This window comes from Camelus bactrianus, chromosome 14 (genome assembly GCF_048773025.1).
Source record: "Camelus bactrianus isolate YW-2024 breed Bactrian camel chromosome 14, ASM4877302v1, whole genome shotgun sequence".
NCBI classification, from domain to species: Eukaryota; Metazoa; Chordata; class Mammalia; order Artiodactyla; family Camelidae; genus Camelus; species Camelus bactrianus.
The window spans coordinates 56,120,488-56,146,132 of NC_133552.1; the positions used below are offsets into that span (position 1 = coordinate 56,120,488).

The following is a 25,645-nucleotide window of genomic DNA, read 5'->3' on the forward strand; positions in this document are numbered from 1 at the left end:
TTATCCATTCATCTGTTGATGAACATTTAGGTTGCTTCCATACCTTGGTTATTGTGAACAGTGCTGCTATGAAAATTGAGGTTCATATATATTTTTTTGAATTGGTGTTGCTGGTTTGTTGGTTTGTTTGGATAAATACCCAGGAATGGACTTGCTGGATCATATGGCAGTTCTATTTTCAAACATTTTTTGAGGAAACTCCATACTGTTTTTCACAGCAGCTGTACCAATTTACATTGACCACTTGATCATTATATAGTGCACTTCTTTTTCTTTTGTTATAGATTTTGTTTTAAATTCCATTTTGTCTGATATGAGCATGTCCTTGTGTGGGGTATCCCTGTGCAATCTGCGTGTGCCCAGTGGCTTTGATCGGAGAGCTGGATCTGACGAGAGCCTTGCTGTCCATGGTTTCTTCCATGGTGCACTGGTGGTTGCCACGTTGGTGAGAGATGGGGTTGGGCTGAAGAGGATGGAGCCAGAGCCTGGCATGTGCAGCAGCCTCTCTCATGGAGTGATGGCAGTTGCTGCCTTGGTGAGGGGTGGTGCTGGGGCTGGAGAGGCTGGAGTTGGAGCCCAGCACAGGTTGGGGAGTGCACTGGGGTAGTTCTGGCACACTGGCCAGATCACCAGGCACTTTCGTATGTGCTGCTTTGCACTCAGATTGGAAGAGAACAAGTCTGTGCATTCCCTTCAAGAGCATAGTCTTGGTTTCCTATTGCCCTCTGGTAAGCTTAATTGTTTTTCATAATTAGCTAAGGGGGCTCATTTTTCCAGTACCAGGCCTCAGAGCTGGGGTGGCCAATTTGGTTCTCAAACCCCTCGCTCCTTAGGGAGCATCCCCGAGCCTGTGAATCTCGCTGCTATTCTGGGTCACCACCTGGGGACATGGGTCCCAGCTAAATTGCTTCTCCTCCTCTCCCATCAGATTCCATGTGGTTCTTTCTTTGTATCCTTGTTTGTAGAAGAGCTGTTATGCTAGTTTTTAGGTCATTTTCAGAGAAAGTTGCCCCTTATGTAGTTGCAGGTTTGATGTGTTTGTGTGAGGAGATGAGCTCAGAGTCTTCCTACTGTACCGTCTTGATCTCACCTAGACCAGACGTGACCTTTGAATTGACTCTTGGATGAAACTTTAATTCAGTTTTGGGAGATCTAAGAAGTAGAATCATTCTTCAAAGCATTCTAGGGGACAAAACAAGGTGGTAAAAAAAGAAGAGGGTGTCTCTTAGTGGATGTGAAATTTTTCATATTTTTATAGTCATAATAAATTTTATGTCTCCCTTGTTAGTCTAATACTCCTTTCATTTAACTGACATGTCACCTTGAAAATATTTTCTGAAAAAGAAAGAGCCTTTTTTAAAAAGATAGCTCTTCTCATTCTTGAAAGAGATACTATCCTATATGTTGCTTAGAAAGGCTCGCTCAGTGCTGTTTTAGTGTCATTGAAACCCAAAGTGTGAAGCATGAGATCTGAAACTAATTCTCCCCTTTTCAGTAGTTCAGTGCTACGTTATTAAACAATTGTAAAGCAATTAAGATTCTTTCTTGTTCTTTTCCTCTATATTAAAAAAAACCTCTAATTGTTCTAAGGTTTTCTTTTTTAAAGGGAGAAAAATTTATTCAATTATTTTAATTTGATTATGCCTGCCAATAATATTAGAAACACACTAGTAGTCATAGTAACAGTAGTTTGACTCTAATTATACGTAAGGGTCCCATAGGAATAACACGCTGTGTGACTGTGAAGAAAGTCCCTCCTGACCTTTTGTTCCAGTGGCATATTCTGGAACCACAGATGATTTTATATTTTTCTGTGTTGTAATATTAGTAAAGCATGTATGTATTCACCTACGTTTCCAGGTTTAATGGCCACCCTGTATGTCTGTGTCTCTATCTCAATCTCTTTATCTCTTTCTCTGTCTCTACTCTGTCTCTATCTCCATCACATATCACATGTCTACAAATACATAAAAGCATCTCACGTAGGGTTTGCCATATGATCGGAACTCAGTAAATGCTTTCTTCCTTTTCAGATTCTGATAATTTTGAAATTCAGGAGAGGTCCTAACAAACTTGAGGATTGTTTTGCCTAAAAGGCTATGACATTTTGATGATGCCCATATGCTGCAGTCCAGGTGTCTAAGTGCCGTATCACTTGTGTTGATGTCTGTGGTTCCACAGTTGGCTTGGACCCCCTTTACAAACCTTGACTGAGCTCTTGGTACAAAGGCCACTAGATGGAGCTTGTGTGCTTAGTACCTTATGCTTTAGCAAACTCCATTTCCTTTTAGTTGAGTTTTTTTTTTTTTTTTTTAAACTCAAAAAGAGTTTCTCTTTAACCTATCTGGTTCTTTATTAACTGTAACACTGTAAGCAATTCTCATTAGAAGTCTTTTTATATTAGCAAGTGTGCAACATACCTATTGCATTTGCTAACATGTAGATTCCTCAAAGCAGAGAAAACAAATCTCTTTGCAACCAGGCAAATATATCTCTTTAGAGGCTAAATGCAAGATCAGATTACCAATCTAATAGTTCTTTTCAAAGCTGTGTCTCATCATTTTCTGGAATCTCAGATAGTGCACCTTGGAAGCACCAGATTTCTGAATCAGTCAGTCTAGGGTGGGACCAATGACTCGGCATTTCCAACCACTGCTCAGATAGGCTGAGGCTCCTTGGTCCAGGGATCAAACTTTGAGAACCTCCATTGTATGCAAAGGCTGTCTGCGGATAAAATGCATCAATCTTGCCCTCTGGTCTCAAGACTGCTTTTGTCAGTGCAGCATTCATATCTCCAGGCACTGAAGCCTAGACAAGAACCAGAAACACAGAGTGCTCTTCGCCTTGTCTCTGTGCTCCTTACAGTAGGCACTCAGCTCTCTACCTTAGGAAAGACTCAACTTCTTCACCAGCCTAGGAGGCAGTGCTCTTTATCTTTGAGCAATCAATAGTTACTACTTGTTTAAAAAAAATGGAGTTTTACCCAAGACACGAAAACTTTGGATTCTGATTTTCCTTTGGCTCATTTTTCTCTATCTTGCCTCCTACCGCTCCTGGGATGTCCTCTTCCTGCCCCCATTTTTCCAACCTCCTTCTAACCACCCAGCCAAATGCAGAGACCTCAGCCCAGTGGTGCCCTCTCTTCCGTCTCTTTCATTCCCTTCTCAGGACCTGGTTTACTAATATCCTGCAAACTGTGAGGCACAATTTTACTTCCACTTTACCTTTACTGGAAATTTAGCTATGCACTACTTCTTTACATATATCTCTATCTATAAGTAGCTTCCTCATTGACTTATTTCTGGTTTAGTCATCCCTTCATTTCTTATTAACTGATGACTCCAGGTACTGCCTTGTTCAGCCATTATGGCTACAGTGGTTTTAAAAAAAAAAAAAAGGAAGGAATCACCTCCCATCTTTCAAGATCTCCATTTTTTTTTTTTTTTTCAATTTGCTCTGTCTTTTTGTATTTGGGATATGTCTTGTCACCAGCTTGTTGTTTTCCATCTAAATTACTATCTCGGCTTATAGACTCCTAAGCTTAAGAAAACCACCAACTTCCTGGCTTTTGCATGGCATCTCAAGTATCCATCATTGTTACTTCTTGGTTCTCGACTCCTAAGTCAGCATTATCTCTGGCTGCCTGAGCATTGTCTTCTCACCTGACTTTTATCATCCTGGCTGGGCTTATTCACCTTCCTTGTTAATATAATGATAATAACTTAAGATGTGTGGTTTCTATCTTCAGTGATGCTTTAGCATATCCCATCTCATTTAATTTACCGTTTTGATGATTAACCAATCTTTATGGAGAACATATCTTTGAAAGACCTTATCTTCATGTAATGTTTATATTCTTATAAATGCATAAATTACTGAAATCTTGGCCTATTTAAGCATTGTTTTTTACCCTTTTTATATTCTGTCATCTTGTAAAACCTCTAAACTTGAATTAATAACAGAATGAGCTGCTAGGGTGTTATTTGTGTTCTCCATTATTACGTTTTATGGAAACATACTCAAGTTACCATTAATTTATTTGGATCAGATATGCACAATCTTCAGTCAAAATGGTCTATTGCAGCCCAGAAGCTTCAGTATTATGCCAGCAAAATCATTTTTACTTCCTGCTTTTTTTTTTAAATCTCTACATGACATATTTCTTCATGACACTCTTCATGATCTCTACATGTTAACTCTGAATACATGCCTGAACTCAGTCTCCTATTTTAAACCATACTTACTACCTGAAAAAGACTAGTCACTAAGTCATGTCCACATCACCATTTAATTTATTTGAATTAACAAAGCTCAACAAAAATTGGTTTCAGTACACTCTGATTTGCCCCCTACTTTTCTCTCAATTTAAGCATTAAGATTACATGATGTTTAGTATTATGAAAGAGACCCCCAAACTCTATATACTGAACTCATTTGTTTATGATGGAGGAAATTGTTAGGAATGGCATTAAAAAGTTCAAACCACCAATTCACATTTTTGGAAGCTTGGAGCTGAAAGGGTTAAGCGATCTTGGCACATAGAATTTTTACCAAGATCTTAATCTGCTTACATCCCTGATACAGTTAGGCTCAATTAATTCAGTAGGGAGGCTGCAAAGTGAAGCGTAACATGAGGACTGAGGGTAATGGAAACAATTGCTTCAGTGAGCCTAGAACTGTCACAACAGCCGCGTCAGAACAGATGGCTCTGCGTTTATTCCAGTCGAGGGATTCAGATTGGCAGGAGCCAAACAAAAATCCTGAAAAGCATGTCAGCAGTTGTGGAAATGAGTTTTCTTTATTTAAAAAGTTGTTCATAATGTTCCACTGAGAATGCATAGAAAACTGGAGATATTTGCCACTTGAATTTGCCTCTTATTGTATTAAGCTTGTGGCCCATAATTTATTTATTTATATTTATGTATTTGTCTATATTCATATACTTTATGTATATATGTGTATTTTATGTATATATTCATGCCACAAGTTCACTACACACACATAAGCACATACATATACATATATACTAGCAATATAGTAATTTGTGATTTATCAATTTCTAGAGTTAATACTTTCAGTAACCTATGGTTAATATATTTTATCCATGATATATATTATGGGTATGTCAGATCTCCTTTGAAATATGTTAATACATCTCAACAGTTGCTAATTCCTGAATTAACATGCATTAATTTGCATTTTAATTCTACACTGCTGCTGGCGTAAGGATTTTAAGGTTTTCTTTCAAAACAGACTAGCTTCTTCTGTCTTTAAGAAAGCTCTCAGGGGGGAGGATATAGCTCAAGTGATAGAGTGCATGCATAGCATACACAAGGTCCTGGGTTCCATCCCCAGCAACCCCCCTAAAAATAAAATAAGTAAGTAAACCTAATTACCTCCCCCCCCAAAAAAAAAATAGAAACTAAAAAAAAAAAAAAAAAAGAGAGAGAGAAAAAGAAAGCTGTCTACCACAGACTAGTTCAGTTTTACATGAAGCCTGAAATTTATTTTGGTCAAATGACTACACTTGTTTGTTAATATCTTTTTCTCCCTGTGCCATGAGTAATTAAGATTTTCTCTGGAAGTTAAATGAAAAGTGATGTGACATTTTGGGGCCAAGATTCCTGAATGAGCTCTGGGGAAAAACAAGAGCATCTGTATATTCTCCACCATTCAAAAAATGTTTCAATACAAAGGGAAAGGAAAAAAAAAGTGAGAAGGGCTAATAATATCTTGGTCTTCTGAAGACAGTGAAACTGGAACCATTTCTGAACAAGCTGGGATCCTCTACTCTCTTTGACAGGGGACCCAGCTGAATGCAGATGTCTAAGGGGATGCGTGTCCTCATGGCTTTGCTTCTTCCGGGTACTTACGGCATGTGAACTGACCCACTGAATGTGTCCTAATGTTGGGTCACACAGCTAGTCTTTTGCCTGATGGAGCACCATGATCTGCCCACCCACATTTTCAGATCAGTAATCCAACCATTGATAATCGAACCACAGAAGACAAAAAAAATCTCTAATTCTCTTTTATCACAATATTTGCTCATCGTTTTTGTAGAATATCTATGACTAGCTAGAGAATGTATTTTTCCTACTATAACATTATCCAGACAAATCTAGCCTCCAAGAGAAAAAGTATTCAGGGCCTAGTGATATTTATTTTTTTTTCAGATTTATTGTATACTTTTAAAAATTTGACTCTGATGATTTTTGTGGTCATAGTATTTTCCCTTCTGGCCCATGGGAAGATTGAATATTTTTAATGGTAAATTCATATTTATACAGATTAAAGGGATAAATGTTAAAATTTGAAACCTTAAAGGGAAACTAGATGAGGAAAGATATTATAAGCCTAAATTTAAACAAAATTTTATAAATATACTTTATTACAGATTTTACTGGGGACAAAAGGGGAAAGTCTGGGCCTAGATTTGAATCATAAACTGGGCTTTTACTGGTTCTACCCTCTTTCACTTGGGGTGGCATAAACTGCTGTAACAGATATGCCCAAATGGGTATTGTGTCTCAAACAAACTGGAGACTTATTTTTCAGTGTCCAAGGAAGTTCTTCCAAATTGACAGTTGGCTTTTTCCCATGTGGTGTTTCAGAGACCCCTGCTTACAACTGAAAACAACAGACTTGGCTTTCAAGGCCCCACACTTAACCTGATCCTTGCAGCAAGGTTAAATCCTTGTGATTAATGCTAAAGTTGCAACTGACTCTTTAAAAAAATCTCATCTCCAGCTGTTGGGTTGCAGGTCAAGAAATTATGTAACCTTTAAAATTATATTTTAAGACATGGGAAAATAATAATTAATCAAATGAAAGAAAATGCGAACTCCATTTTATCAATAATTTGAATCCAATTTTCTTGTGAACATGTGAGTATTTACATAAATAAAGAGCAGAAGTCAATTCCCCAAAGGTTAACAGTGGTTTTCTTTAGGTATTATGGTCATGAGTGATTTTAACTTTCTTAACTCTGTTTTCTAATTGTCCACAGTGAGGAGGTATTGCTTATAGAATTAGGGGAAAAGTGCATGTAAAACGCTGGATTCCTTCAGCTACTAAAACTAGATATGAATTGTCTTAAACTCATGACCTCTCTGAACATCAGTTGTCAAGAAATATAATTCATCCCCACCCGTCACAGATAGCCTGGATGTGTGCTGCTGACTCCCCTACGTCTACCAATAACTAATTAGCTTTTAAAGGTTTCTGAAGTAAATCCTGGTTAGGGAGAATAAAAATAAAAAGTGGCGACATGGTATTTCTAAGATGAACTTTAAAGAAGTGTTAAAAATGAGACTCCACAACCCATAATTTCTTATTGCTGAATTAAAATAAACTCAGACCAGGTACCAGAGCTTTTAATTTATGCTCAGAAAGTGTTTTGCGTTTGGGGAAAATTTGGCTAATGAATGAATTCAATCAAGCAAACAAAAAATAAATACAATTTCCCTCTTGATGTGTTGGATAATTAATGTTTTGAATGCATAAATCATTGCTGCGTCCCATGCTAAGTGCTGTAAGAGATTTTTTCTTAACATAGGGTAATTTTGCTGAAGTAATTGTTTAAAGTATGTATATGTTAAATGTATATATGTATATTGTGTAAGTGATAATGATAGGTGTATTATTAGGATTTTAAAGTTAGAAGATTTTTTTAAATGAAGCCCCAAAAATCACTTGACCAGGAAAACACAACTAATAGATGTCCTACTAGAGATGGAACTCAGATGCCCCTCACTCATTCCAAAGCTTGGCGCTTATATAGTGTACCCCATTGTTTCTCTGAAATGTGAGCTTGTACTAGTAGAGTTTAGAGGGAGGCCAAATGGGGAAAATAAACACGAAGTGGGCCTTATTAAGTCAATGGATTACACTGAAATAGAACGATGTCCTGCCTAAAACAAGGTGAGTGATAAGAACTTGAATAGAACATTTGGGAAATAGTGAATAAGGAGATGAGATATATGGGAAAGAAGATTTGTACTGAAAATTAAAGACTAGAAATAAAGGTATTAAGTTTTGTTTGTGAAAGATGAGACTGTTAAGAGCTAATTTTGCAGAATAAGTTAAGAAACGTGGATTTTTCCTACAATACAGTAGGCATTTAACATTTCAGATAAGGCTGGGAGATGAGTAGTCCAAAAGAAAAGAAAAATTCAAAGCTAATAGTTTTGAAGTATATTATAGAATTAATTTGGAAAGAGGTTGACTTCCCTAATTATCACTTTCTTACAGCTGTATTATAATGATTCTATTCAAACTTTGAAGGCAGTGGGAGAAAGTAACCCAGTGATACATTAGTTGCCCAGACCCAATTTGAAAAGCTTACTATGTTAGTCCAGTGATATAGAATAGTGATTTTTCAAAAGACTGTTTAAAACATACACAATAATTAAAAAGTAACCCCACTTGTAAACTGAAAAGGCAATGTTTTATTAATACAAATTGAATTACTACATTCAAAACTTTAATATTTACTTATAAAGTCATCTGATAAGCATCATGAGTCAATTTATGTCAACATAACATTTTCAAATTAGGAGTAATGCCAATATTCTAGCTAACAGATATATTTTTATTAATAAAATAATCATGAAATTTGGGGCGCTTTGCAGTGTTTAGGAAAATCCTGATTGCTATTCATAATTGTAAATGATAACAACTGAACACCCACCTTTGTAACTTCACGGTGCTCACCATTGAAACAAAGATGGCAGAAGAGCCAATAGCTTCAGTGACAGGGTACATCCCTGGAAGCAGTTAATGCGTCACCAAAGTGTTAATGTTCATTTTATGACACACATATGTGTACTTTAATTTTTATTACAATTTCGATATAGGTAAGATTGATCTGTTGAACAGAGGGAAACTGGTAGAGTATAAGGAGATACCAACTTTATTCTTTCTTGCCCCTTCTCATTAAATATTCTTTCTGAACGTGTTCTTCCTCATAGACTTCCCAGACACATTTAGATAATAAACAAGGAGAATTTTATTTGGGCATTAAAATTCTAGTCCAGCCTAAAATCAATAATGCCTGGCTAGTTTGGCAGTCAAGACCCAAACTCTGCTCCAGTGTAAGCCTCTTCCTCTCCCACCGGGGACCCTGACCCACGCTGGTAGCCTGAGGTAGGAATACAAGAGGGAGGTCAGTCTCTTTTTCTTCTTAGTTACATCCGCCAGCTCTTCCACTCCCTTGGCACACACTCTGGGTCCTCCCAGAGTTGGATCAGAAGCCAGAGGGTAGTAGGTATCAGCTGGGGACAGTGTGTCCTGGCACCACAGAATCCCATTGCGTAGAAGTTTTTGCCCTTCCTTGAAATTTCCAAACATTTCCAAGGGAGAGTTCTGTCTCCCTTGACTTAAGCAGTGCTTCTTTTCTGTGGGCTGCACATGGCCTTCACTTCTGATGAGATAAATCATACTTTCAAACTCTAAGCAAGATCCCTAAAAGGGATCCCTTTTAGGAAGACCCCAAACCTCCCTTCTGCAGGGTTCACATCTAATTTTAGGAAGACACACATTTTTGTCTTTCACTGTTAGAAGTGCAGTTAATTTCCAACCAGTCCATTTTACCTTTTCCAGGCACACTGAAGAATCTTCTGTTTAACCCTGTGTTGTCCAACACGTCAGCCACTAGCTACATGCTGCTGAGCGCCTCAGAGGTAGCTAGTGTACAGTGAGGGAGTCTGCAAGTGTAAAATCCACACACGTCAATTTGTGTAAACTTAGAATGGAAAACATAATGTAAAACACTTCATTAACAATCACCACATGTTAAAATGACAATATTTTAAAAAAGTATTGGATGAAATAAATTTTGAACATTTCACTTGTGTTTTTAAATTTAAAAAAACTGACTACTGGAAATTTGCAAATGCATAATAGTTTGCATTGTATTTTTCGTGAACAGTGCCACTCTATCCTTTAGACTTTTCAGGAATCAATAAAATACTAACTTCTACATCCCTCAAGCTCTGCACTCTATAGATGGGCCTCTTGCCACACATTTGGCTGGTTGTCTTGGCTGTTAAAGCATATACATGGCAACCTCCCTGAAACTTCTTTCCTCTCAGCCTCTTTCATTCCTTACGGAGTGGAATCAGGTTTATAATCACTTACTATGTCTTGCGGGACGTGAAGTACCTCATGAAAGGATGTGAGAGAGTTTGACATCCCTGTTTTTGGCTCTGGAGTGTTTACCAAATATCCAACATAGTGTCTGCCTTTATATGGGTGAGTAGGTAGTTGTGGATGAAATTCAAATCTGTTAGGGAACCCCTTGAAGAAAGTGGGTGTTCCCTGGAAGAGAGTTTAAAGACCATCACGTTAGATCATTGATCTATGGGACTGACAGTTCCCTAACTGTGATTTGAAACTTGGAGACAGAAAATGCCCACCACTCTAAAGATGGCATTCCACTCTGTAAACAGCTGGGCCATTTTCCTGGCCTGGGTTCTGGTTCCAGACTGTCCTCTTTCTTGCTGTACAATCAGGCATATTCTTCCTTCTCTAAACTTCATCTACTTCTCTCTAAAATGAGAAGATGGTCTTTAGAACCTTTTTTGTCCTTTCTTTCATCTCTTAGTCTTCAAAATCTCAACTATGAAATACTTCAAACACAAAAAAAGCACAGAAAATAACTTAATACCCAGAATTGGGGTATATAGAAGTTAATGTTAATTTCTTTTCTTCCAAGGTTGCTTTCTCTCTCTCTGGCTTTTTAAGAAGCACAATCAGCACCTACAGCTGAAGTTCCATTTCTTGTCTTCGTATTCTCACGAAGTAGCCTCTAATGTGCAGTTGTAAATCTTTCCCGTGACGCTGATGTTTTTTTTTACTACATATAAGCCATGCTACATACATAAACCTATTTTTCTTTCGAAGTTTACGTAATTGCTATCATTATTTACATGTCACTTGCAACACTATGCTTTCGTTACTTATTCTTGTCTATATGTATGCTATAAGATCCTTTATCTCAATAGTGTTCAGATAAACCTGAATGTTCTAAATTTCCCTCCATAGTTTCCCTTTTGTAAGGAATTCTTGAACATGTCCCTTTTTCCATGTATGTTGCAGCAAGTTTAAGGTAGATTATAGTGAGTATAATGTTCTTTAATTACTATCCAGAGGGCTTCTGCTGACTCACACTTCTACCAGGAACAAATATTTGCATATTTTGGACATCATTTGATATTATCAGAATTAATTGTCAAAATGAGTTAAAATAGATTTAAGATATCTTGTTTTTATGTCGCTTTGCATTTTTAAAAATAGTATTGAAGTTGAGCATCAGCTCATAAGTTTATTCATATTTCAACCTCTTGTCTTTATGTATTTTTCATTTTTCTGCTAATTATTATAGTTCACTGTGTATTATGGATACTATTATTTTGTGTTACATGACTTGAATATATTTACTCCTGATCAGAGGCATATCTCTTAGTATCTTTTTTAAAGAAATGTGGTTTTATTTTCAGACATGGATTTTTGTTTTAAGTTAGTTTAAATGTATTAATCATTTCCTCCATGACATATATCTTTGTCACATTTTTTCATTACTCTGTCATAAAAATGTCCTTCTATGTTTTATTAAATTTTCCCTAAAAATGATATTTACATTAGATCTTTCAGCTAATTAGAATTAATGTATTTGACTGTGATTAAATAGAATTCCTTTTTTTTTCTTTTTTCTTATAGCTGTTCATGGTCTCAGCACCACTCATTAATTTATCCATTATTTTCTTTCAGATTTACAGCTTTTCTTTCATTATGTATTAGTCTCTTCTAAGTGCATATCATTCTTTAGCTGAACCATTTAACCTTGCACCAATATAATACTTTTTAAATTACTGGGTTTAAAAAAATAATATATAACAGGGTTCATCCTCTATTCTTATTTTTTTAATATTATTGGCAATTTTGGATAACATATGAATTTTAAGATCAAAACATGAGGAAACAGTGTGAGAAATTTTATTTGCATTGCAATTAATTTGTAGAGTAATTGCGGAGTCATACCATTTGTTTATAACATTAATTCCCCCAAACATAAATATGGTATATTTCTTCACTTACTTAGGTCTAACTTTGTGGTCTTCAATGAAGTATTATGATGTTTTTCATATACGTCAGAGACATACTTTGTTATTTGTTTGTAGGTATCTTATGATTTTAGTCACTAGGAGAAGTATCATCTTTTAAAATAACATGATACATTCTGGATAATTTCCTCATGTCTATTATTCAGTTTACTAATTTTCTCTTTGACCCTGCCTTTATATGGTGTTTTAATCCAACTACTGATGCTATTAATTTAAATTATATTATATTTTTAAAATAATTTATAAAATTTCCATCTTACTCATTGTAAAGAAACCTATTTTATATTGTTTATCGTATTACCGTTTTGTTATCTCCCATTCTGTGGCCCTGATCTTGCTTTTTCACTTTTTGTGCCGTCTTGTATTTGTAGTATATTATTTTTATTGCAAACTCATCTTTGGTTGGGCTTTTCTTTTTCCTTTGAGAATGCCTTCAGTATGAGACAGTGCATAATGATTATGTTAACTTATTCCAAGACTTCATGGGAAATCTCCCATTTATATATATATATACACACACACACACATATAGTATAAATTTGAACATCAAAACTGCCTTAGCTGAAGATTTACTCTCCTTCAAAATCTCAGGGAAAAAAATTCTCCAGAGCCCAAGAGAACACAGAAAACTTTTTGATTTCTCCATGTGCCAGTGGGTGGATTTTTCAAAGACCTTTGCTAATGCAGCTCCTTGAGGGTCCAAGACTTGTGGAATGTTTTTATTTTCCACATCCTGCTTCCTCCTCAGACTTAAGGCTTCAGCTTCTGTCTTTGTATTAAAACTGAGCCCTTAAGTAGCCAAGAATTATCCTCCACTCATATCCTCAACACCCAGGGCAGCCTTAGTGATAGATTAAACATTTCTTGTCCTAGATTTAAATCCCTTCTTCTTTTAGGAAACCTAGGGATTATTTTTTGTTGAAAATTCAACTATACATTTAAAATAGTTTTGTGTTATCTTTGTTACACATTCTAGGTATATTTAATGGGAGAGCTTTTAAATCACCTTAGTTTAACATATTATTATGAGGGTGTCTATGATTTCTAAGGTGCCTTCCGATTCTAAAACATTATGTCTTTGTTTACTCTTTTCCTGGTAATCAATGTGAAACTGCACACACAGTGATTTTAATGCAATCAAGCCACCAGAACTAAACAAAGAAATTTACAAAATCAAGTCTGTTCACATGCCAGGCAAGGGAACACACACCAATGAAGACATCCACTGAGTAATTTGCTAATGGTGAAAAATCAAGATTTTTTTCATTGCTTGCTTGTGTACCCATTACAAGTGCAGGACATGTTGGTGGTTATTACTGCTCTTGCCCTGGGTCACACTGTGAGGAATCTGGCAGGATCAGGAAGGAATCTCAACCTTCAAGTTGGCTCATGTGACTTCAGCAGTGATGATACAGTGAGTGTTAGAGACCTGGACTCAAGCCACAGACTTTTTTCATGTCTCCTCAAAAGAGCGTTTTAAGAACAAGCCTTCTGTACTTCAAATTGGTTGATTTAAATATTTAAGACTTGCTAATAATGTGTTTATAAACATTAATGTGAAGTTAATTGAACTTAATGTTGAATACTTTTAAGCATTCACCTAATAAACCACAGTTAAACATTGTTATGCTCAAAAAAAGGAGGCGTTTATAGTAATTTTATAAATTAAGTATTGGAAACTTGCAATAGGACAGAATGAATCCATAGGTCTGTATACAGTTGGTTGCATCAAATCCCATTGTTCTTTGGTTGGAATAGAGTTCTTAGTTTGGCCCAGTAAGAGTCTGGCAGGCCAGATTCATTCAACATTCCTGATCCTTCATTAGCTTTAGTCGGCCAGAAGTGGTGGGATAAAACATAATATTCAATTTTATCGTCTCCTTAGTAAGTGCATGGACATTTTTCCTTTTAAGTTGGTACTATGTGTGAAAGTGAGTGCAGAATAATTTCGCTCTCCAAGGTAGCGTAAGAATAGGCATCACTTACCTTATCCACAGCATGCAATATTAGTATCAGTTCTGTTAAACTTAGTAAGACGTATTTTCACAGCGTTGTGGACAGCTAGGGACCATGCCTCACTTCTCTGGAGAAAGAAATAAAATTGTTAACTTATGTTGATTCAAAAGCATATTAATAAAAATTTTAAAAATAAATGCCTAACTTCACCCCAATGATAAGAAATGCATTATTTTCACAACTTTACAAAATAAGGCTCTTTAGATCTAACTGAGTTCATCAAACTGGCAAATTTTCTGATGATTTCTGTTTAATAAAATAAATTTAACTCTGCTTAAAAAGAAACAAAACATGAAATAGTATAACTCCAACTTGCCCCACATTTTGAGTTTGAAAATTATTCTATATCATTGTCAGTTAACTTATACTACTATGCTGTAACCAAATTATGATATGCTGATTGATTACCAATGTAATTAGTTTACTAATAATGATAAGACACAAATATTATTAGGATCTCATGAACTCTGAAGAATAAATAAAGCAAGCACTGTATTATTTTCACTTTATAACTTAATATTTTTCAGCTCAAAAATATATAAATTCTGAATGCTAATAGTGATTCAATTAATGAGAACTATTCAGAGAAAAAGAATAACAGAGCTTTGAGCAGTAATAAAATATTAACCTAAGGTTAAATGTAATCAGACACTGTTGAAAAATTAATGCAAAATAGGAGACTCAAAGGAAGTTATATTTCAAAAACCCAGATCCTAACAAAGTTGCTTCTGAAGATAATATAGCTAGAAAATTGACCTTTTAAAGAAAAGATTTTGGTAGATTTTATAAAATAATGTATTTATAATATAAATAATAACGTAATTATAATATTCTATACAACTATATAGTTAATACTAACACCTTAGAAAATTATCTTTTGAATTTTTATATAAATTTTATAATTTTTAATCATTTAAAATCAAGAAGTTGTGAGTATGAATCCCTAATAAGTATTTTGGTATTTTTAGCCCATAAGCTGTGAAATTTGGTAAAAATCTTAACATTATATGAATATTCAAAGAAGTATTGCCATTACCACTGGATAGAGTATAGTATCCTAGAAATGCAAGGAAAAACTGAGTTAAAGTTTTATCAGTCTCTCTAAATCTGTTAGTAGCAATTATATAGGCTTTTGTAATACAATGTCATACATTATATATAATAGGTAAATTTTTACTGAGATATGTATTATGTAATGTATAGGTTGCTATAATTGAATACAATATATTTGCTAGTAGTTAACCTGGTTGAATATTTTTGGCATGGGAAGTAAATGTGAATGCTTTGGAAAGCTTAAGAAAAATAAAGCTTTAGTTTCTTGTGCAGAACAATTTTCAGACATTCAGTGAAGTATTTCTTTGTGGAAAATATCAAAATTGAAATAGGAATCCCGGATTTGAGTTCTGATTCACTATTCACTGCATCATCTAGAGACTTGTCCACTTAGAGCTCAATTCAGAGCTCAGTTCCTCATCTGTAATAAATGGCTTTATTGGTTTTTATGAGGACTGATTGAAGTAATATAGTTATAAGCATGTTTCAATGGAAAATCATTATGCACAAATTATGTAAAAATGTACTTCTGAAATTGTTCACACAGCATTACGAAAATCATCCGTTTAATCTGTATTTAAGTGCATAAGTCACACCCACACCAAGATAAAGTAACCCATGCACTATTAAAATAGAATGAGAGTGGGCTCTCATGTTTATTGCATCTTGAAAGTTATATTCCTTTGCCTGGTACATTTTTAAAAACAAATTACTCATTTGCTATCTTGTAACATAAAATCAAGGCTTGTTGAGTTTGACACAGTACTTGCTTACTATTGAAAGGAAACTAAAAAATACCTTATCTTTACATCAAATTATGTTATCAGTGGACTAAATTTCAACAAATCATGCTGTTATAATAAGGCGAATGAAGTAAATTCGTGAGAATACCGTTTATTTACATGACGACATTTCTAAAATTGGATCCCCATGTTCCAGGTAACCCTCTGGACAAGGAGAAGCGATCCCCCTCTCTGCCAGAAGGTGGCACTGCACTCCTCATTGACAACATTCTGAGGCGGGTGCAGTGAAGAGATTATTCTCCATCTAGAAAGAAGCTGGGGTTTAGAACATTATGTTTGAAATAATGAGACGCATGTGATTAATTTCCTAAAGAATAATTTTACTTTTGTCTTTTTGGGGATAGATGTGCACACTAAGTAAAAATGAACAGCTGTTGAGAATAAAAGGAAAATGTTTCATTTAGAACCTATTAATTTCTATCATCGTTGTTCAGTACAATATTCTCAAACTTAATTACTCATGTAAAGAACATTATGACTAAATGTGAAATAGTCTTCTTTACTCCCCTCAAGATTTTTTTTTCTCTTTCTAACCAAATGGTGTGGCCAACTCTGTTTATTTACCTTTCCCGCAGACATGTCACGAGTGTTTTTAAACCACTCACTGACACTGTGGTCTGGGTACCCACTTTGGCACTAGTTTTCTCCTCTCCCCCACCTTAGCTTCACGAAAGTAAACGTATCAGTTAATCATTGCTGCTGGAGGCTCTACTTGGAGAGAACAGGGCTCTTTAAAATTACTGGTAGCATAAAAAAGAACCAAAGCCTGATTCCTCCCCGCTCCCACCGCCCTGCGCAGCCTCGGGTCATTTAGGTAGATTCCTTGTAGCGCTAAAGGTTATCATTTGCTGACGGCAGAAGGAAAGAAAGGCGGTTGAAAAGACCTATTGACAGCTAAAAGAGGCGCAAATTGATTACCTTTAAAGAAATACAATAGGAGGAACTACTTTGCTAAAAGCACAGCTTTGAACGAGCCCTCACTTAATTGTCAGAGTTGGGAGTAAAAATGGCAACTAATGAGACAAAAAAATGAAGGAAAAGAGAGAGAAAGAATGACAAAAACCTTTATGTACGTATTTATTTTGTACCTTTGATTTTCGCTAAGTTGTTTCAGTCATAGTCACTAAGTGCACGACAATGATGATATAAAATAAAAGCCAAAAAAGTAAAAAGACATAGGGAGCTCATTGTTTACAGAAATTGTTCAAAATGTCATGGAATAGATTTAATAAGTAAATGTAACAGTGCATAATTTTAGTGGTCATCCCTTTCTTGACATGTCTTTTTCCTAATTATCTTAAAAATGATAAAAAAAAATTCACCAATTAGTTTATTTTTAATTTTGAAAGTGGAGGAAAAATAGTTTTTAGTGGCAGCATTTGATAATTATAAAATTAGATGTCTATAGGAGAGAATAGTGTTCATTAATTTTAGTTGACTTGGGAATGATAAAAAAGCTTTTATTCTAGATTAATTTTATTTTATGTTCAGGCATGGGATTGCTGATTACTGAAATGCAGAATATATTTTTCAACAAATAACTTTATGTTTGCATGACAAGCACATACATTTTCCATTAGTATTTTTTGAAACCAGAAATAAGTTTAGCTGACACTATAATCATGAAATTTTATTGAGGACTTATTAAAATATATTGAATATTGTGCTCCTGTAGAAGTTTAAAGAATACTATTAATTTTGTATCTTCCTACACATTTCTATATTGAAATAATACACTTCCTTTTTCTGTTAAAAGTAACTAAGTTTCCTGGTTCATCATTTAAGATGGACTCAAAGTAACATATTTACACTTATATGACTGAAAATACAAATTCTGGACTCAGTATCTGGAGTATCATGATACAATAGCTTGTGTTTATTTTATGATATATATGTAACTAACCGTAAAGGAAGATCTACACAATACATTTTCCTGTATTGGATAATAGATAAGAGGGAGTGTTTTAACTATGGATTCCATCAACATGATAAAATCCGTCTTGAGAATGGTTGTATTTAATCTCTGAAAGGGAGCTTCAAACCATTTCATTCTCATGCTAAATGAGCTACTGCAGCAGCTGTGTAGACAGACTACTGCTGCAACTCTGAGGAGCTGGTGATGGCCTTTAAGAGGGATGGAAGGGGCGATCCTCGTTCACTCCTGCCCCAGAGGCTCCTCTTTCTGACACTTCTGCTGCACGGGAGTGATACTCCCCTACCTTCTGTTTAGGGAGCTTTTTACTGCCCAGGAAGATTAACCGCTTCATCCTTTGTGGTCCCTTTGTAGACTATCTAGCTTTTAATCGCACAGGTAACAATGATTCACTCTATTTTTATTAATCTAGTTCATCCTGCCAGACCATGAGTGTCTTAAAGTTGAGACTGACTTTCCTTTTGAATTTCCAATGTTTAACACAATGATGAACGTATAGCAGAAACTCAAGCAGAAATTTAATGTACCTTCATTAGAGGAGTGAAAGGAAAGAAGAACAGGAGGATGGAAGGAGGGAGAATGCCAATTTCCTTACGTTAGTACTTTTAAAATATATATTCTTTGAAATTTGTTGAAGTATATTTGATTCACAGTGTTTGAGTTGTACAGCAAAGGGATTCAGTTGTACATATCTATTCTTTTTCAGATTTTTTTCCATTATAGGTTATTGCAAGATTTTGAATATAGTCCCCAGTGCTATACAGTAGTCCTTGTTGTTTATCTATTTTATATATAGTAATATGTATCTGCTAATACCAAACTCCTAATTTATCCTACCCCTTTCCCCTTTGGTAATCATAAATTTGTTTCATATGTCTGTGGGTCTGTTTCTGTTTTGTAAATAAGTTCATTTGTATCCTTCTTATTAGATTCCACATATAAATGATCTCATAGGATATTTATCTTTCTCTGACCTACTTCACTTACCGCGATAATCTCTAGGTCCATCTCTGTTGCTGCAAATGGCATTATTTCACTCCTGTTTTATGGCTGAGTAGTAGTATTCCATTGTGCACATGTGTATATTACATCATCTTCTTTATCCAGTCATCTGTCAATAGACATTTAGGTTGTTTCCATGTCTTGGCTATTGCAAATAGCGCTGCTATGAACATTGGGTTGAATGTGTCTTTTCAGTTAGAATTTTCTCTGAATATATGCCCAGGAGTGGGACTGCTGGATCATATGGTAACTATTTTTAGTTTTTTTAAGGAACCTCCATACTGTTTTCCATAATGGCTGTACCAGTTTACATTCCCACTAGCAGTGTAGGAGGGTTCCCTTTTCTCCACACCGTCTCCAGCATTTATTATTTGTAGACTTTTGGGTGGTGGCCATTCTGACAGGTGTGAGGTAATACCTCACTGCAGTTTTGATTTGCATTTCTCTAATAATTAGCGATGTTGAGCATCCTTTCATGTGCCTGTTGGCCATCTGCATGTCTGCTTTGGAGAAATATTAGTACTTTCATGATGAGGTTCTTAGTCAGTATTGGGAAAGACAGCCATCCTTTGGTATCTGCAGGGAGTTGCTTCCTTGCTTCTAGGACCCAGCCCCCTAGCCCCTCAAGATACCAAAATCTACTGATGCCCAAGTCTTCATGTCAAATAGCACAGTATTTTCTCAGAACCTGTACACAGCCTCCCACATACTTTAAATCATCTCTAGTTTGCTTGTAGTACCTAATACAATGTAAGTGCAATGTAAGCAGTTGCCAGCTGCACAGCAAATTCAAGTTCTACTTTTTGGAGCTTCCTGGAATTTTTAAAATGTATTTTTGATCTAGGGTTGGTTGAATTTGCAGATGCAGAACTTGCAAATACAGAGGACTGACTGCATTTACACTTCATGCTAAGTGTGGTCTTTAGACAGCCTTTGTTTAATGCACTGTTAGTTGCTGACCACCTGCGTGCGCGTGCGTGCGTGTGTGTGTGTGTGTGAGATCCCGGGAACAAAGCCCTACAGTTCTAACTATGACATCCCTGCTCCAGTTTCACCTTCTCCCACCCATTGGTGTTCAGGAGAAACAGTGACAGCCACACCCTGTTCAGTTAGCACCACGGTACATCCTCATTAAGATGTATTATTTAAATGTACGTATTCCAGGTAGCCGCCATGCAGGCATATTATGTCTACTCTGATCATAAATATTTACTTAGGCCATGAACAACATGTGAAGCATTTGAATATTTATGGCTTTATAGTTTTATTAAGATATTAATTCTTCAAATTAAAATTTTATATTCAGCAAGCTAGACTCTAGAATAAATAAATTGTAAGCCAAATTTAATTTAAAAACCTGGATATTTACCTAATGATTTTCAGTATCGAGGCTTAATTGGGGCTGAAAATATTTCAGCAACAAGATGCTTACATTCAGTCTCTTTCCCAGCCTTTATCTATAGGTAACTATGGTTTATTGAGCCCATCTAAGTACCGTTACTTCTTTATGCCAATTTATCCTCATAACAACCCTGTAAAGTAGAGATAATGATCATTTTACAATTAAAAAAAAAAAAAGAACTGAGAGTTAAGCACTTGGCTGAATTCCCCCACCTCATCCCGTGCAGTTGAGATGGAAATCACCAATATCTCTGGAGGAGGAGCTGTGTTCAGCCACCTCCAGGCAGTGCATCGTTGGTCCAGGCAACGTGAGATGTGTCTGGTGGGCTTTCCCGCCTAGAGACAGGTTTAATCCTCATCCTGTCACTGTGGGCTACATATGAGGATTTGTTATTTGCAGGTGAGGGAAACAAGGAGTTAAAACAAGCCTCCTAAGTCCCTGAGCAAATTAAAGGGGCCCAGAAATCCCATGGTTCCAAGTTCAAGACTCACCCCGCTGCCTCAAGCTTGCCATACGATGCTTTTGCATTTTTCTTACTGAAAAACAGCATCCTCGTTCAGACACTGCATAGTGCTCGTAGCTGGAAATGTGTCCTTCACATTTAGAAATCAGTTTGCTCTTGTCGACTGAAATAAATGCGCAGCCTAAAAGTTGAGAGTTAGTTTTATCTGGTGGGATGACTCAAGCCGGGATGTCAGCCTCTCAGATGGCTCTGAGGGGCTGCTCCAAAGAGGTAGGGGAGGAGCTAGGATATAAGAGCTTTACAACAAAGACCAGGTTGTTGGAGTAATAAAAGATTGCTTGTTATCTGAAGAAAACCAGGCATCTTAAGTTGAAGAATTTAGCGCTTCTCTGTGTATGAGAGGAAGCAAACATTTGGGCTCATTGTATTCATTCCTTTGACAAGCACCTACTTTCTAAGGCCAGTGTCCTGTCCTTTCTTGTTCTGAGTCCCCTCAGGGTGCACCACTGTGAGTGGCTGCAGAGGCCAGGCTGCAGGCTTGTTTTCACCGGGGGGTGGCAGCAGCGGCTGATGACTTGGTTTCAGCATTCTTTGTTTACTGATATGGTTGCAGTATTTTCATTCACACGGTCGTAGCCCTTGGATACCCATGATGGTATGGTAATGCAAGGACGCATTAGAGAAGAGAATAGGAAAAAGTAAAGCTCAAGTGTAAAAAGGGGTTAGCAGAGGGCATATATGAGACTTTTTCTGACCTAACATTGGTGTGCCTGCTAGAGCTCTCTTCTAATGGTCTTTCTCCAACAATGTGGTCTTGAGGGCCATTTCCTCATCATCTGCTGTAGAGTGAGCAGAAAAGTATTTGAGGGTCATTATGGATAGCTAAAGGGGCACAAATCCAAAGAGTTCTGGTATCAGAAAAAGTAAGTTAATCTTACGATAATTATCATTGAAAATTCCAAACCTTAAATCAGAGAAGCATTAGCCATCTAGTAAGGCTCTTTGCTATAAATGTGTGGAGATTGGTACTGCATTAAGGATAATTCAGGAAGGCACGAATTAAAAACCAGGATAGGAACTGAAAATGCATGTGAAAATTGAGTCATAACATTGCATGGCCCTTCAGCATAAATCAATATTACAATATAGTTTGATATTAAGTTATGTCGATGCATTTTCTTGTATGCTAAAATATTTCTGAGCTATAGTCTATAGGCAGATGTGAAATGTGTGTGTGTGTGTGTTTTGAAATTCAGTGTTGTGTACGCTTAGTGCCTAAAATGAAAGTCTAACAAGACAGGACGTAAACAGTACCTAGTACAGGTGCACCTTGGAGGTATTTTGGATTTGGGTCCAGACCAGCGCAATGAAGCGAGCATCGCAGTAAGGTGAGTCAGCTGACGTTTTTGTCTCCCAGTGCATGTCGTGTAAAAGTTATGTTTACACTATCCTGTAGTCTACTAAGTGTGCAATCACATTCTGTCCAAGAGGACAATGTGCATACCTTCTTTAAAAAATACTCCACTGGTAAAAAATGCTAACCATCATCTGACAATGCCGGGTTGCCACAAACCTGCGATTTATGAAAAAACAGAATATCTGCCAATGCAGTGAAATGAGGTATGCCTAAAGGTATTTCAGAAGACGAATAGAAAAGAATGGTCAGGCACTATGCAAAATGTGTTGTATTTATTAGGTTCATATTCATTATTTAATCTTTAAAATAAACCTTTGAGTTAGGAGTGTATTGGCCCCAAATAAAGAAATGAATATTAACTTGCTCCTACTGTAGGGAGAGTGTTTCAAATCGAGGATTCAAATCCAAATCTGTTTGAGGCCAAATCCACTGCCTTTAATACGTACACTGCATTCCCGCTTAGATGTTCACACTGCCACTGTGCACGTGTGTCAGGAGCTGCGGAGAAGAAAGGACAAGCACAAGAAAAAGCAACTGATGTAGAATCATGAACTGAGGTGAGAGGGAAGGCTGTCAGGCCAACAGAAACTCCCGTAACTCTGAAAAGAAGGTTTCGATGAACAACCTCTGAGTCACAAATTGCAAATGATACTCCGTTTAGAATAAACTATTAAAATTTTTAATACAAATTATTTCATTTGCTTTCAAAAAGTTTTCCTGGCCACTGAGTTTATTCCAGGATTTCATTGATTCATCAGTTCAGCCACTCAGCATGGATTGATTATGGACTCGCTGTGCTTGGACTCAGAAAGGGACTCTGGACATGATCTGAAGAATGAACACGGGTCGGCTTCTGTTTTATAGATGAGTTCATTAGTGTCCTCTTTTTTCTTTTCTTTCTTTTTTTGTTTTAGATTCTACATATAAGTGATATCATATGGTATTTTTCATTCTCATTGTGGCTTACTTCACTTAGAATGACGATCTTCAGGTCCATCCATGTTGCTGCAAATGGCAATATTTTATTCTTTTTTATGACTGAGTAGTATTCCATTGTGTAAATAACTTCTTTATCCAGTTATCTGTCAATAGACATTTAGGTTCTTTCCATGTCTTAGCTATGGTAAAATGTTCTGCTGTGAACATTGGGGTGCAGGAGTCTTTACCAATTAGAGTTCCCTCTGAATATATGCCCAGGAGTGGGATTGTTGGCTCATAGTAAACAATCTTATGGTTACTGGGAGGAAAGGGTGGGGGGAAGGGATAAATTAAGGAGCTTGAAATTTACAAATATTAACCACTATATGTAAAAACAGATTTTAAAAACTGCATTTATTCTGTATAGCACAGGGGACTACATTCAATATCTTGTAATAACCTTCAATGAAAAAATATATGAAAACAAACATACGTATATATGACTGGGACATTATGCTGTACATCAGAAATTGACATGTTGTAACTGACTATACTTCAATAAAAATAAAATAAAATAAAACAAAAATAAAAACAACAATGAAAAAGAATGAATACAGGCTTACAGAGAGTATGAGCATTTATTGAGGAGGCCTGTGCACAGATCCATCAGCCAGAAATTCCTGAGCCTTCCAGAGGCTGAGAGCACGAGTTGGGCAGGAGAAAACAAAGCTTAGGGGGGAACTAGGGAAGAAGTCATTTTGCTTTTCATTGATAAGATCTTCTAAATTTATTTCTCTACGTGTCAGATTTATTAGAAACAAAGATGTATTCCATCCTGTGAAAGTAATACTGTGTAATATCCTATAGAATAAAGTATTAAGTATCTGTTATTAAATAGTTTGTCTAAAATTTTTAAATGTTAGTATCAGTTTGCCACCATTTATGCTAATGGCTCCTGATATTTTTATAGGATTTAATTCATGAGGTAATAGTTAATTTAAGATGTGTACTTTCTTCTGTACAGCAGTGGGAACAGAAATGAAGATTTCCATGTGCAAAAGCACTTAATATAAAAATATATGTGCTTAATATGTATTTAAAACTTGAATTTCAGTGATTTTAAGAGGGAGAAGTTGAGGTTTGATTAGCTTTTTATTGTTCTGTACGTCACCCGTCCTAAAATACAACCTTCGAGTTAGTCTCCCACTGAAGACTTTATTAAGAACTAACTGGACTCACGAAAGATGTTAGGCATGAAGTCTTGAAGAAATTTCACTTTTGTTTGTAAAACTTTTGCTGCGGCCCTTCTGTTCGCGATCCAAAGGCAACATTTCTGTAGCTGCTAAGCTATTCTGTTTTCAGCTTTCTAACATGCCAACATCAAAGCTGTAACTCTGCCCTTTCCTTATCCCCCTCAGACCCAGGGTAACTGGGAGAACGTTCAATGTCAACAGCAGCTCGTCTTTCCAATAAACAAACCACAAAGAGGGACGCATGCAGTTGCCAGGCAGTGGGTCAAAGTGGCGTATTCCCCATTCTGTCCGCACATAGTAAAACATGTGATGTTGCGCGTGACATGATCCTACATTACAGTCATGTTTCTTTGGGTGGGACTGCTGTGCAGGAATTGCTAAGATACTGAAATCAGTACAGTGGAAACAACTGTACAACTGATAGTGAGTGAGCTCTGGCGATGAGGGGAGGGCGTGGCACTGAAGACAGTGGGGGGTGGGGAGAGCAGGGCTGGTCATTTTTCTTTGTTGCCAAAAGCTCACTAAAGCCCCTCCACTCACAGATCCCTCCTGACACGCTTAATAAGCCTCATCTTCACTTCTTCACTCACAGGTTCCCTGCTCTGAGGTTCCAAGGACATAAAACAATAAATTAAACTCCCAAAGCTAGTCACTTTCATATAGACTTCATACTTGTGAACTTGAAATTGGGGAGTACCAAAAGCACAGTACATTTGGAATACCATAGTATTCAGAAAAGGAACTGCATATATATAAATATGAATGTCATGTCCACCGTAGGACGTCGTGATGTGGCGTGACCAGCAGTGGTGAGGCTGTCTGACCTCATCAGCCTGGATGGGTGCCTCTTTGGGACGGGTTTTACTGACATCACGTGCATCATTTTTTATAAAGAGTCTGTTTTTGTTTCAGACGTATGTGTTGCTTTGTCAGATTTATGGTAAATTGTATTTTCAACATCAGTCATTTTAATTAAAGCCTGTATAAAATCCAAGCCTGCTGTAGTGTTTTTATACACCTCGGTTCTGTAGTTCCAGTTTATCTCCATGCAGGTGCCTGTGCTCCCCCTCCAAGAAAATATCTTTTGAAAACTGCAGAATCGGTTGCTTTTGCTGCCTGTCTTAATTTTCATAGTAAAAGATGAAATATTTTTCTTAGAAAAAAAGGTGGTAGGCAGTCAGAAGGAAGTTGGAAAATATGATTTATATAGAAATATCATATTATTGTTCAGATCACATCTAGGACCCCCTCATATCTCTT

General features: G+C 36.4%; 1 protein-coding gene across 3 annotated transcripts in view; it reads left to right on the forward strand.

Annotated features, from left to right (window-relative positions):
• Positions 1-25,645, forward strand: part of GPC5 (glypican 5) — a 1,166,213-nt gene that overhangs the window by 618,679 nt on the left and 521,889 nt on the right. Inside the window, exon 8 of one of the 3 annotated variants that reach the window (XM_074378414.1) lies at positions 16,134-16,502. The exons of the other annotated variants lie outside the window; for them this stretch is intronic. Coding sequence (XP_074234515.1) covers positions 16,134-16,225 — 92 coding nt within the window. The 3' untranslated portion in view covers positions 16,226-16,502. Of the gene's footprint in view, positions 1-16,133; positions 16,503-25,645 lie in introns of those variants that run through there. 3 annotated transcript variants of the gene reach the window in all.